The sequence below is a fragment of the Mastigoproctus giganteus genome, chromosome 1 (assembly GCF_048544385.1).
Source record: "Mastigoproctus giganteus isolate SK-2022 chromosome 1, ASM4854438v1, whole genome shotgun sequence".
Lineage (NCBI taxonomy): Eukaryota > Metazoa > Arthropoda > Arachnida > Uropygi > Thelyphonidae > Mastigoproctus > Mastigoproctus giganteus.
This window is the reverse complement of record NC_143575.1, coordinates 47516983-47531276: the sequence shown is the minus strand read 5'-3', so window position 1 is coordinate 47531276 and position 14294 is coordinate 47516983. Positions and strand designations below refer to the sequence as shown.

At 37.3% G+C, this 14294-nt stretch overlaps 1 protein-coding gene across 3 annotated transcripts in view; it reads right to left on the bottom strand.

Moving 5' to 3' along the window:
- Positions 1 to 5977: 5977 nt before the first annotated feature.
- ORMDL (sphingolipid biosynthesis regulator orosomucoid 1-like) overlaps positions 5978 to 14294 on the bottom strand; it is a 55286-nt gene continuing 46969 nt past the window's right edge. For all 3 annotated transcript variants that reach the window (XM_090380018.1, XM_090380010.1, XM_090380024.1), the window contains exon 4: positions 5978 to 6786. In XM_090380018.1, coding sequence (XP_090236144.1) covers positions 6651 to 6786 — 136 coding nt within the window. In that variant the 3' untranslated portion in view covers positions 5978 to 6650. The remainder of the gene's footprint in view (positions 6787 to 14294) is intronic.

Below are 14294 nucleotides of genomic sequence, written 5' to 3'. Positions count from 1 at the left end.
GAGCCACTGGATCGTATACCTATAGTTCTCGCTGGTGATTTCAATCTAGAATTAAATTTTGAGGCTGGAAAGAAGTTTTGTAAATTTATAAAAGATGTCTTCAATTTATATATTAAGTCAAATACTTAATAAATAGTACACGCAATGGAACGACAATTGGAGTATTCACTCAGGAATTAAAATCATTTGAGTGTCAAAATTATACATCTTATTTCAGTTACCATAGACCAATAATTTTAGTATTATAATATATTCTATACAAATTATTTCATTATACACTAGTACAATAAAAAATTTCCATTCATTGTATTGAAATTATTTTTTCAATAAAAATAATGCGGCAATACTTTTTATTTTACTGTACCAGTTTCATAATGAGTTTCTGCAGTAAAAACGTTTTTAACAGTTGCCGCTGTGACATTATCAGTAGCACTATCAGTCTCAGAGTAGAGTGGCAGCAACTCGTGTACCTAGTACATAATAATTTTTGCTTTCTTGCATCATATGCCTCTGCTAATACCAATATAGAAAGAAATGCAAAAACAGTTGTATCATTTCACAGTGATTATGATGTTATACATGCCAAATGTTTCTCAATAGTGAAACAGCAAAAAAATAAGGTTGTGGAAGAACAGAAAAAGCAGGCAATGTTAGTGAAACTGCAAAAAGGGAAGGAAAAGCTTGCTCTTGGTGCAAACATTTGGTGTACATTGGGCATCTTCTAAACAACCTGAAAGCATGTGGGGCATGCTAATAATATTAATGATAATAATAATGCCTGTTATGGTAGATTAAAAGATTAAGCACGTGATGGTAATAAGCCATCCTTGTCATCTCATTAATTTGAGTGATGAAAAGGGGACTGCATGCATAACTGGGCAGATATTTAATACTGTCTGGAAAGAAGAACAATGTCCCTTTTAGGACATTTTTCTTCTAATGTTCACCAACTGAAGATGGCACTGACAGAGGAATGGACGATGTTACCGCAAGAACTTATCAACAGCATTGTTCGAAGCATGGACAGGCAGTGCAAAGCCTGCTTCGATATTAGAGGTGGTCATTTCTCCTACTGAGGACCACCTCTTCCCTTTGTTCCATCTTTGGCTGTGATGCATCTGTATCATGGCAGCCAGTGCTGTGTTGCCATTTTTGAATAAATGCCCTCTGTACCATTTTGTTTCCGCTGTGTCGGTGTTGTTTCCTTTATTTCTGTACCTCACTAGGTTCCTTTGGTATATTTTTACCATATCCGAGCCACTCCCATGAGAAGTTACGAGGTGAAAACCTGACTGGTCCTTAAGTTTTGCACACCAGTGTAGTAAACTCTTGATTATGTGGGGGCAGATTATCCATGTTATGGCTTAACTAGGATCTCTATGGCCCAAGGAAGTCTAAATCAGGTAACAAAAATAAATACATGAAATCCCTCAGATGTGTTTGTTTGCATTTTACAATGTGTCCCAAGGTTACCTTTCTTAAAAGGGATGGGGGAATCAGATCAAAAGCAGCTTGCTCTCAGTGCTAATGTTGTAATGCAAATCTACAGATTACAAAAACTGGGCATCTTCTGAACAACCTGAGAGCAGTTCGGATTCTTTTAAAAAACTGTTTTGCACTTAGCATTGATAATGCCTCTGTTATAGTAGGTATAAAAATTGGAGGAGTTGAGCACTTGGTGGTAACAGGTGATCCTTGTTATCTCATTAATTTTTGTGCTGAAAATGGGAGCTGTATGCCTTCCTTGAAAGTGATTGAATACTTGGAGAGTCACTTCTATCAAGAAAAGAAAATGCTAAAAGAAAAGATACACTTACATAGTTTCAAGTAATGCATGTCACTGAAGTAGGAGTACGCGTGTTTTGCTAATGTGCAACCGAGAGCGGATCGTGTGGGATCTTCACTGATGTCTGCCCTTTGTCTATCCAGTCCGCACAGCTGAAACTAACTTTCAATGGAAGTATTTTCCTTAAATGCTGAATGAAATTCTATAAATCTTAGTTATTGTTTAAAAGGTGAAAATGCAGAATTAATTAAGCCTCATTGCAATTATGTACATACTCTGAAAAAACATGAAGTTAAAATTATGGCAGTTCATTCAGGGAGTCTGGCTTCTCTCCAATTATTGGATGTTTTACAATGGACACCATTTGCTGTCAATCAAAGATAATAATGGAGATCATATTCAAATAAGAGAGGATAAAAAACATATCTAAAGTGCTGCAGAGGGGTTTAATTAAAAAAAAAAAATTTGTTTTAATTGTGAAAAATTGTGTTTAGAAAAGATTGAAAACAAAAGTAGCATTAAAGGGTGAACAATTTTGAATAATTTCTTGCTGATTTTTAAGGATATAAATGGTTATAATTTTACACCCTGTCAAGCGAATGTACACATGAGGAAAAGAAAATCACTAGCATGATTTTTCCCTGGTTATGGGTTAAAGCTTGTGTTTACACATTGGTTGTCCCTGGGTAAGTGTTTAAGTAGCTAGTAGAAAAGTGGAAACTGCTAAGTCTATTTAGAGAAGAGGTTAGAAGTGATGAGAAAAGCCCATGTCAGACTGCAAAATTTAACTGTTGTCTGAATTAGTTTCAGGCATATTATCTGCATGCTTGAAACTCGTTCACAATTTATATTTTTTTACAATCCACAGCTGAAGACAATAAACAGATACCTTCTCTCAATGTTTATACACAATGAACAGCCAATACTAGTACACTGTACTTCATTAAATTATTGAATGCTGAAGCTACCACATGAGAAACTTATGTCCTTTGTACAACTTTACTGCAAAACCTCAATAAGGAGGAGGAGCTTGAGTAGGGAAAAAAACAAAAAAAACTGAAAGCCGACTACTTTGGAGGATTTTAATTTCCCAGATATTGACTGGAATTTGGGGGCTGGTCAATCACACACTAGCAAGGCTTTTGTGGATTTATTGGATGACTGTTTTCTACATCAGCATGTTCGGGAAGCAACTAGAGGGAGTAATACTCTTGATTTGATTATCAGTAGTGATTTTTCATGCATTAAGAATCTGCAGGTAAATGAACGACTAGGTGGCAGTGATCACAGTGTGCTGAAGTGGGATTTACTCAAAGAGATAACTACCATTAGGGGTAAAGGGAAGGCTTATTGCTTTCATAAAGGCGACTACGATGGACTGAGACAGTATTTAAATTCTATACAGTGGGACCAACTGATGATGTTACCAACAGCAAATTCAAAATGGGAAGCATTCAAAGAATTATCTTGGAAGCTACTAGGCTTTCCATACCAACTAAGAAATATTGTTCAAGGTTTAGGCCTAAGTGGATGTCAGATGAACTAATGAGACATATGGCAGAGAAGAAAAATGGATGGGATACATACAAATTAACACGTGACACAGAAGCCTATGATAGATACAAGTTGATCTGTAACCAAGTTACAAAGGAGGTTAGGCAGGCGAAGGAAGATTACGAGAAATCTTTGGCAAGGGATGCAAAGAAAAACAGCAAAGAGTTCATTACTTATGTAAACTCTAGAAGGAAGGGGATGAATCAGATTGGTCCACTTGATATCGATGGGTCAACTGTTGATGATCCTGCTCAGGTAGCTAACAAACTGAATGAATATTTTGCATTGACACACGAGGAGTTATTCAGCGAGGGGAATGCCAGAGGTGTATTCAACTCTGGCAGTAAGCTAGAGAATCTTGTAATAACTGAGAGCAAAGTGGAGGAGAAATTGTTGAAGGTAAATACAAGAAAGGCACCTGGGGTGGATGGGATCTATCCAGTTATATTAAAGGAGGCAGCAAAGGAAGTAAGCAAACCCTTAGCCATAATTATGAGAGCTTCCTTGGACACAGGGGAAGTACCCAAGGACTGGAGATGTGCAAATGTGACCCCAATTCACAAAGGAGGATCAAAGGGCGACACAAATAATTATAGACCTGTTAGTTTAACTTCTGTTCCTGGAAAATTAATGGAGGCACTGGTTAAAGAAGCACTGCAGGATCATCTGGACAAGACTTCAGTCATAGCTCAGACACAGCATGGTTTTGTTAAGGGGAAGTCTTGCCTGACCAATTTGATTGGATACTATGATGAAGTCACAAAAGAACTGGATGCAGGGAATAACTTTGATATTATATACTTGGATCTTAGAAAGGCTTTTGATACTGTTGCACATGGAAGACTGTGCACAAATTGGAGCAGTGTGGCATTAGAGGCAAATTGCTGCTATGGATAAAGGGGTGGTTGAGGGGGAGAAGACAGTGAGTGGTAATCAATGGACACTGCTCATCGTGGACTAATGTTATTAGTGGAGTCCCTCAGAGTTCAGTATTGGGTCCATTATTGTTTTCTGTATTTATAAATGATATGTCCAAGTTTGCAAACGATACGAAGGTTGGCAGGGTTGTCAAGGACACTACTGACACTATGCTACTGCAACAGGATCTGGAAAGGTTGAGCAGATGGGCTTTGAGGTGGCAAATGAAGTTAACATTGACAAATGTAAAGTAGTACATATGGGAAACAGCAACCCCAGAGCAACGTATCAACTCTGTGGTACTACACTGACAGTGGTAGAGAATGAAAGGGACCTGGGGGTGATTTTGCAGGCAGATATGAAGTTTTCTGAGCAGTGCAGACGGGCTGCAAGAGTAGCTCATGGTGTATTGTCGATGATATATAGGAATTTTTCTAGCAGGGATAAGGAGGTGATTATTCCTTTGTATAAGGCAATGGTCAGGCCACACCTAGAGTACTGTATACAGGTCTGGAGGCCTCATTTCAAGAAGGATGTAGAGATGCTGGAACGAGTACAGAGAAGGGCAACAAGATTAGTGAATGGAACAAAGGGGTGCTCTTACGAAGAAAGGCTTAAGTTTTGCAAATTACAGTGTCTGGAGACTAGGCACTGGCGAGGTGATCTGATAGAGGTGTATAAAGCCTTGAATGGTTTGAGCATGCTCAATGCTGATGGGATTCTTCCTCTTGCTCAGAATAATCACCTGAGAGGGCATAAATTCAAATTGAGAAAAGACAGATGTAGGATAGATGTGAGGAAATGTGCCTTTAGCCAGCGGGTGGTTGGTTGGTGGAATAGACTTCCATCCCTTGTCGTGGAAGTTGATAGCCTAAATAAGTTTAAGGCTCAGCTGGACAGGTATTTCGAACGAACAGAGGGGTGAAGGGAAGTGGTTATTTTTTATTTATTTAATTATTTATTTATTTATTATTATTTTTTTTTGGCTGATGCTGCATAAGCTTGCTTTCTTGCATCAAATGCCTCTACTAATGCTAATACTTGTTCGTGTGTTTTTCTAATCTGCAAGTTTAAAAAATAAGCATGGCTGATGTGCAGAGCAATTTGAACCACAACTGAGTGACAAAAACAAATTCACACTAATACAGACCATTAATATTAAAGGCTATCCCTACATTGTTGGAACCAGAATTTACTGTGCTGGCTTGACACTTTTATGAACTTTTTTTTCAGTCTTAATGTATAGTGTCTTTTTTTAAAGAAATTAGAGTGCACACAAGAATTAAAAGTATTAATCCATTAGCAACTTCATGAGTCATTTTTACCTTCCATTTTTTAAGCCAATCTTAACTCTAAAATAACTCTTTACCCAGCTGTAACTCACAATACAAAGAAAAATTCAAGAAATATGATAATACCACTGAGTTTTCATGGGAATATCACTAGGTTGTTTTGAATAACCCAAGTCATGCCAAATCATAAACCGACAATACATTTCATTCATAAAAGTCAAAAGATCAAGGTAGTAGCACCAGACACCCAAATAGTCCAAGCAGATCTGTGTAGAAATTTAGTATGAAATCACTGCAGTACATATTGTATGCATTTCTCACACACCTGAACAGATACAGCCAGAAAACATTACCAGGAGTGGTCCCCAAAAGTAATGTTTATTTCACTTTAATTCTAAATGATTTTGAAAAAAAGTAAATTCAGTAATAGTAGCAAGAAAACAAGTTTATTTCCAAATTAAACACATCCTTGGTGAGAAAATTACAGAATTTTATATATGCAAATTTCACAAACTGAAATATAAGTAAGAAAATTCACATTGACATGATAATACATTACACACCCCTAGTGTCTGTCACTCAAGATAGAATTATATTAAATACTGCAGACATTAATAAAAGAGCAGTAAGGGGCCATATTCAGATAAAATAAAATATGACAGAAAAATTAACTATAACAGTAAGCATTTAAAGTTTCAAAATCTTTTGTTCACAAAAACCACCTTATCACTGACCCATAATATATTTTTAAAGACATTAAATTCCTGAACATTAACAACATAACTATTAAATGTCACAGACAGATCATTTTATAAAAATTAAGTGTGCACAAAAATAAGTATAATGTATGTATATATATAGTAATACACACACACCCTTTCATCAGTTATCTGAAATTAATCTTAGACTTGGTACTGTGGTCAATTCTGTTGTCTTGAGCTTAATACATCTCAATCTTTATGTCAGAAGAGCAAGATTATTCACACTTAAACTTTGAAATTTTGACACTTGATACCTTTCATAAGGAGATCACAAATTTGACAACTAGTTGGTCTTTTCTTTCTACTTGTCAATTCAAAATAATTTCTTCCTTTGGTGTTTCAGTATCGGTTGATATCAAAAAGCCTCACCAAGTGAAACTGAGGCAATTTTGGCAATAACACAAGCATTAAAAATATAAAATTTATTCCGAAATGCACAGAATCATACTTGGTATAGAAACTTGTCAGAAAAAATCTGGAATAAAAACAAAATATATCTAATGTACAGAAGTCTGTTCAAAATAGACTATGAAGTTAAGGTATTGAAAAACATGCATAAATTCAGTGACAGATAATTAAATAACACAATTTATTTATTTTAAATGTTTTCAAGTAAGGATGCATAATACTAATCATATTTTCTGGATAAGAAGCATAAAATTATTTTATTGCATATATTTGAAATAGAAATTCATAAGTAAAAGGTATTTTATTGACTTGGGAAGTACCAAATGTCTTTCAGCTACCCTGCTTTCATGTTTTTAGACCTAACACCTTCAATTTGAAGCCAAAAGTGCACAGAAAACTTTTTTGCATTATACCCATATTCATCAGAACTACAAATTTATAAATTAAAACTACTGTACTGCACAAAGCACGAGATATTAAAGAAATGTTTTTCTCTCAACTAGCGATCATTCATTTATAGAGGGGATTACGGATTCATGGTCATGGATAAGATCAACTAAATGATTAATACCAGTAATTTGTTAGTGTTGCTTGTACACGTAACATCAACAGGAAGCAGCGGGGGGGGGGGGGGAGAAGTTGGTGTCTTGAAGGTAAGGCAGCACTACATGGTAATTTCCTGTAATCCTTTCCAGAAAAGCCCCCCCTCCCACCACCACATGGAAATAAAGGATAAGTTCTAGTGAAAAATGTAAGCCCTCACTCAGATGTGCTAAGTAATAACCAGTGGTGGCCAATCTTACTGCAGCATACCATTTATGTTGAAAGCATGTTGTGTGCCACCTAACGACATATTATTATTTTTTTTTTTTTTTTTTACAGAGTGGTAGGTGTGCCACTAACAAGAGATGTGTGTAGCAAGGGTGTCACAGGGTTGGCCACCTCTGCAATAATATAGTCTGATCTAGATCTTTAAAAAAAAATAGCTAGTACATGTATATACATTTGAATCACAAGGCAGGGGAATCTTAGGCAACATTTTTTCAGTATGTCACTTATGGTCCAGCAAATATGGTAACTTGATAACATGTAATACTTAATAGACAAAGTAATATTTAATTTTATAGGAAAGAAATTTGTAATTTACCAGGAGGAGTCAGTATATCACATACAGATAGCTCCATAAAATAAATACTAAATGAACAACTTCCAGTTTTTAGCAATAGGTAGCAAAAAATTCCAGAGTAGTACAAAGTGCTATTCTTTGCACTCTCATCAGGTAAAGGTTAGTTTTGCATGATGAAAGATGTCAAGTGTACAACCAAAGAACAGTATACTGTTGCAATTTTCTTTGTCCCAAAGGACATCAACCAAGAAATGCTTTCAGTATATGGTGAGAACTGTTTATCATTACAACTGGGCTGGAAAATTTTCACGAAGACATTCAGTACCTCAGGAAAACTACAGGTCAGGGAATTGGTAAGAATCGACAATGTAGTAAACACTGTAGAGTGTTCCTATGGTTTGGCCTATAGTTTTTAGACTGCAAGCTTTTAGCAATAGGTGGAAAAACACTCCATGATGATAAAAAGCAGTGTTCTTTGCACTCTCAGTTACTAGTCATCGTGCATCATGAAAGATCGCAAGTATAATGTTGGAGTGTAAAACTAAAGAACAGGATGTTGTTGTGAATGTCCATTGGCCCAAAGAAATGCTTCCAGTATAAGGTGAGAACTGTTTATCATGGAAGGCTGTTTATTACAACTGGGCTGAAACACTTTCAAATACATTCAATATCTCAGGACAATGCCAGGCCAGAATGTTGGTAAGGATTGACAATGTAACATACTATGAGATGTTCCCAAGGTTTGGCCTATAGCATAATTACCTCAAATTCCAAAAACTGGGTGCACAATGGCATCACACAGAAATGAAACATGAACAAAAAAAAAAATGTGTGGGACTTGTATTAGAACACCTGTCACTATAAGGTAGAGGATGATGACACACTGAAAATGATTGTCACAATAACTTATGAATCCACCACTTTCAAACTAAATGCAAGTGTGCATCAATGCAATGACAGCATTGTGGTTTGAACTCCCCTCCCCAACCAAAAAGAAATTAAGACTATGCCAGCAGTAGAGAAGGTAATCATGACTGCTTTCATGGCATTCTTCTCATGCTTTCAAAAGCCTAGGGATACCATACATACATCGTATAACACACTTCTGAAAGAACTTAAATATAAAATTCATGGAAAATGGTTTAGGCTATTGATATGTAGAGTGCTGCTGCTTATAGCATGTGCATCACAAGAGGCCATTAATTATGTTGGGGCGAAATCATCCACCATAGAGCACTGACTTTGTCCCTAACAATTTCATTTGCTTAGTGCAATTGAACAACAGCATGATGGTAAACATTTTTCTGATGATGCGGAAGATAAAAATATACACACACTACGTTCAAGTCAGTGTCAAAGTTTAATTTTTTTTCACATCACAATTAATTTTTCCTGTTTTCCAATTAATTTTTTTTTTTTTTTTTATAAGTTACTGACACCCTCTTTTTTTTTTTTTTAATTAAAAAACCATACACACACACCTAACAATTAGTAATTTTATTCAATAATATATAGAATGACATAGTTTTGGATTTTGGACTACCTGGCTGTACCACCTTTGGCATGTGCCACAGTCTGGATATGTCACAACATGGTTGTTGCTCTGGAGGTTTAATGGCACATCAGCTGCTAAGGCTATAATGTGCCTATTCACTTATTATATTAAGACATGAGTTTTCTCTAAATCAAAAGAAAATCAGAAATAATTGAAAAGCCCAGTTTGCCTGAGAAAGTCAAAAAATTCAGAAATATTTGCCTTATCACCAATCAGGTTTTCAAGAGTAATTGGTTTATGTAGATTAACCAGTGAGATCAAGGATGAAGTTCTCGCTTGTTTATAATAGGGGCAGCCAATAAGAATATGTTTTACAGTCAAATTGTTAGAACAATGTGTACATTGTGGTGGATCATCTCCTCTCAGTAAATGAAGGTGGGTCAGATGTGTATGTCCTATTCTTGCCCTTGAGAGGACTACTTCTTCTCGTCTCGATGTACGGACACTGGAGCGCCAAATTTTCGGGTCTTGTTTAAACTGAAAGAGTTTATTATTAGTCTGGGAGTGCCACAGGGCTGTCCATTGTGATAGGCAAGCAGCATGAATGGTTAGTGCATAATCTGATGCTGGAACAGGGATGTTGGTTACATCTAAGGTAGTTGGATTTTTTGCAGCTTTATCGGCCAGTTCATTTCCTAAAATACCGGAATGTGCTGGAATCCAGCAAAAAGTGACCTGTTGATTGGGTTCTTTAATTTGCAGTAATAAGCTTCTGATTTCATCTAGAACAGGGTGAACTTTATCTGAGGAATTACATAACGACATGATTGAGCTGAGGGAATCAGTGTAAATGACAGATTTTAAGGAAGAGTTAAAATGAAGATTTTCTAAAGCTAGTTTTATTGCGTATAATTCAGCAGAAAATATACTAAATTCTGACGGAAGGGAAGCTGATACAATTGTATTTGGAAACACTGCAGCTGCTCCAACATTTGAATTAGATTTAGAGCCATCTGTATAAATTGGAGAGAAATCAGAATATCTTTCAATGTGAACTGCGTGAATTTGGTTGATATTTGCTGCTTGCAAGGAATTCTTTCTCCATTGACAGAGGTAAGTGTCACAGATTGGAAGAGGAGGAGGAGTCCATGGAGGTTGAGTATAAGTTGCTACCTGCTTTACGGAATGGATGGAAATATTCCAAACTTGCACAAGTTCAAGAAGGCGAAGACCAGCTGGTTTTACTATGCTAGGTTTGTTTCTGTATAGGGTTTCTAACGGTGGGTTAAAAAGGTATGACCGAATGGGATGAGAAGCACAGCTTTGTATCTTGACAGCATATTTGAGTAACAGTGTTTTCCTGCGTAAAGTTAGTGGGGGCTCATGAGCATCAATGTAGAGACTATGTGCTGGCGACGTTCTGAATGCACCAGTTGCAATTCTCAAAGCACTGTGCTGAATGGGATCAAGCCAGCGTAATGCACTCTTTCTGGCAGAATCATAGATTGGAGCACCGTAATCGAGACGAGATCTGATTAATGCCCTGTATAACCGAAGAAGTGTGGTACGATCTGCACCCCATGTTTGGGCAGATAAAGCTCTGAGTATGTTTAACTTTTTTAGACATGAAGTCCGTACATTTTTAATATGATCTAGGAAATTTAACTTATTGTCAAGGGTTAATCCTAGAAATCGGATGTTGCTGGTGACCGGGACAAAGATGTTAGAAATTTGAAGTTCAGGATCTGGATGAAGTTTGCGTTGTCTACAGAAATGGATGGCAACTGTTTTCTGTTGTGAGAGCCGATAGCCGTTGAGGCTCGCCCATTGTTGAATTTTATTAAGTGATATCTGAAGCTGTCTTTCAATAGACCTCATGTTTTGAGAATGACAAGAGATGGAAAGGTCATCTGCATAAAGGTAAGTCTCAACTGTATTTGGAAGCTGCTTAGTAATACAATCTATTCTCAGGACAAAAAGTGTGGCACTCAGTACTGATCCCTGTGGAACACCTTCTTCCTGGATGAAAGTTGGGGAAAGGGCATGTTGATATCGAACTTGAAATGTTCTTGTATGTAGAAAGTTCTGAATGAATATAGGAAGATTGCCTCGTAGTCCGAGAAGGTAAAGATCACTAAGAAAGTTCTGAATGAATATAGGAAGATTGCCTCGTAGTCCGAGAAGGTAAAGATCACTAAGTATACCATACCGCCAGGTGGTATCAAAAGCCTTCTCTATGTCTATTGAAACCATTACTAGATGTTCATGTTTGACAAAAGCATTACGGATGGCAAATTCGGCCTTGACCATAAGATCTAAGCATGATCTGTTTTGGCGAAAGCCATATTGACAATGGCTCATTAGATGTTCCGACTCAATGATCCAGACGAGTCTTCTGTGGATAATTTTCTCAAGGATTTTACTGAGGCAGCTTGAGAGAGATATGGGTCTATAGCTATTTGGGTTTGATGGATCTTTTCCAGGCTTCAGGAATGCCAAAATTGTAGAGTGATGCCAAGATGCTGGATAAACATTTTCTAAAAATATGCGATTGTAAAAGACCAGGAGGCAGCGCAGAGCTTTGTCATCAAGATGTTGTAGCATGACATAATAAATTCCATCTGGTCCAGCAGCACCATTGCGAGCTGTTCTAATGACATGTAAAAGTTCAGAATATTGCAGAGGTTTGTTATATGGGAGAGGACGGGTAGTTTGAAAATGAATAGCATGCTTTTCTTTAGTGATTTTAATTCTTTGGAAAGAGGTAGTATAGGCTGACGTTGCTGAGATTTCTGCAAAAGTATTGGCTAAAGCATTAGCTATATCTACAGGATTAGAGAGATCTTTTCCATTCCAGGAGAGGATTGGAGAAGGTATGGTAGGAAACTTACCAGACAGCTGTCTAATTTTTTTCCATATTATTTTGGGATCGGTATTTCTGTGAAAAGTGGATGCAAAACGGGTCCAGGATTCTTTCTTTGCCTGTTTTTGTATGAAGCGTGCTTTTGCCCTTAATTTCTTATAATTAATGAGATTGACTGTGCTCGGACATTTCCGAAACAAATTCCAGGCTTTATTTTTTGCTCTCTTTGCTGTGGTGCATTTGTCATTCCACCAGTAATTATAATGCTTTCGGCCCGGCGGATTTGATATTGGTATTGTGTCTTTAGCCACATTTAGAAGATGCGACGTGATGTAATCTGTCACATCATCAATGTGCTGGAGGCGGATTTTTTCCTCATCGAGGTCAATTGATGATTGAAATTTTGCCCAGTCTGCTCGGACAAATTTCCACTTTCTGCAGGGTTGAATTGAAGGAGTCTTTGCTTTTAGAAAGTTGCATACTATTGGGAAGTGGTCACTGCCCATGGGATCGTTTATTACATACCACTCTATGGCTGGGACTAGTACTGGTGAACAAATTGAGAGATCTATTGCTGAGGTGTGTCCTGTTGGAAGCTGTACGTGTGTCGGTGCACCTGTATTGAGTATAGTGAGATTTAGTGCATCCAAAAAACTTTCAATTAGTCGGCCTCGTCTATCCAATTTAGGAGAGCCCCATAATGGGTGGTGCCCGTTAAAGTCCCCTAATATACAGAGAGGTGGAGGTACCTGTATAAAGAGGTCTTCAAGATCTTTTAAAGAGTTAGTACAGTTTGGCGGTAGGTATATTGAGACTAGTGTTATTGCACTATGGAGAATTATACGAACAGCAACAGCTTCTATATTAGTTTGGAGTGGGATATGTTTAGTTGGGATCTTTGAATTTACTAAGATTGCCACACCACCATGGGCAGCGCTAGCGGTATTTCGATCTCTTCGATAAATGCAATAGTTCTTTATCGAAGGAGAAATTTGTGTGGTTAGGTAAGTTTCCTGTAAACAAAAGGCAACCGGAGAATATTGATTAATTAGGTATTGAATATCGTCTGTGTTTGAACGAAAGCCTCTGCAATTCCATTGTAAGATGCTGTGGTTCATTTTGGTTTAGATGAGGACGATTCATCTGACTGTTTTTTGTTTGAGGAGGATTTTTTTCGGTCTCTTTTCGGGAAGGTAGGGCGACCGGTATCCATAGTATCGTTTGCGTGAAGTTCTAGTATTGGTTCTTCATGATCTGGGTTTACATCTACTTCCATACTACCAGTGGATGATTCAGGTTTATTGTTGTGTTTAGTAGTTTTCAGTTTTTCTTTGTCATGCGGGACTGTCCGAGTCTCAACTGGGATACTGATTGGAGTGTTGGTCGATTCAGTGGTTTTAATTTGATGTGTGTCTTTGACAGGGCTTGATAATGTGTTTTTAACCCATTTAGATAGAGATGTGCAGGGAGGTATGGATACATCTGTTTGAGCTGCTGTTGAATTAAAGCTTCGAGTGTGAGCTGCATATGAACGACTGGGCATGGTCGACATAACCTGTCTGCGTGCCTCAGGGTACGTGACTTTGTGCTCTATTTTATATTTTTGGATTTTCTTCCCCGTTTTCCACATTTCACAAGATTTGGAAAAGGCTGGGTGACTTTCTTTGCAGTTTGGACAAATGGGACTTGAGGCTGAACAGTCTGTTTGTGTATGCTCCTTGGAACCACAAATTGGACAAATGGCATCACCTCTACATGCTTGTTGCGAATGTCCATATTTTTGGCATTTAAAGCAACGTAGAGGATTAGGTATGTAAGGCCGTATTTGGCAGTTTAAATAGCCAGCTTTTACTGAGGATGGTAAATCTGGGGTGCTGAATGTTAAAATTATGGATCGGGTTGGAACAAGATTTCCATCTTTTTTGGTTTTTATACGTTTTGCACTAATTACTTTTTGATTGCCCAGTTCCTGTACTAGTTCCTCTTCAGATACTGTAATCAGGTCCCACTCTGTGATGACACCTTTTGACGAGTTTAACGTATTGTGGGGAGTTACAGATACGGGTAGCCCAGCAAAGGTTGTTGTTTTAA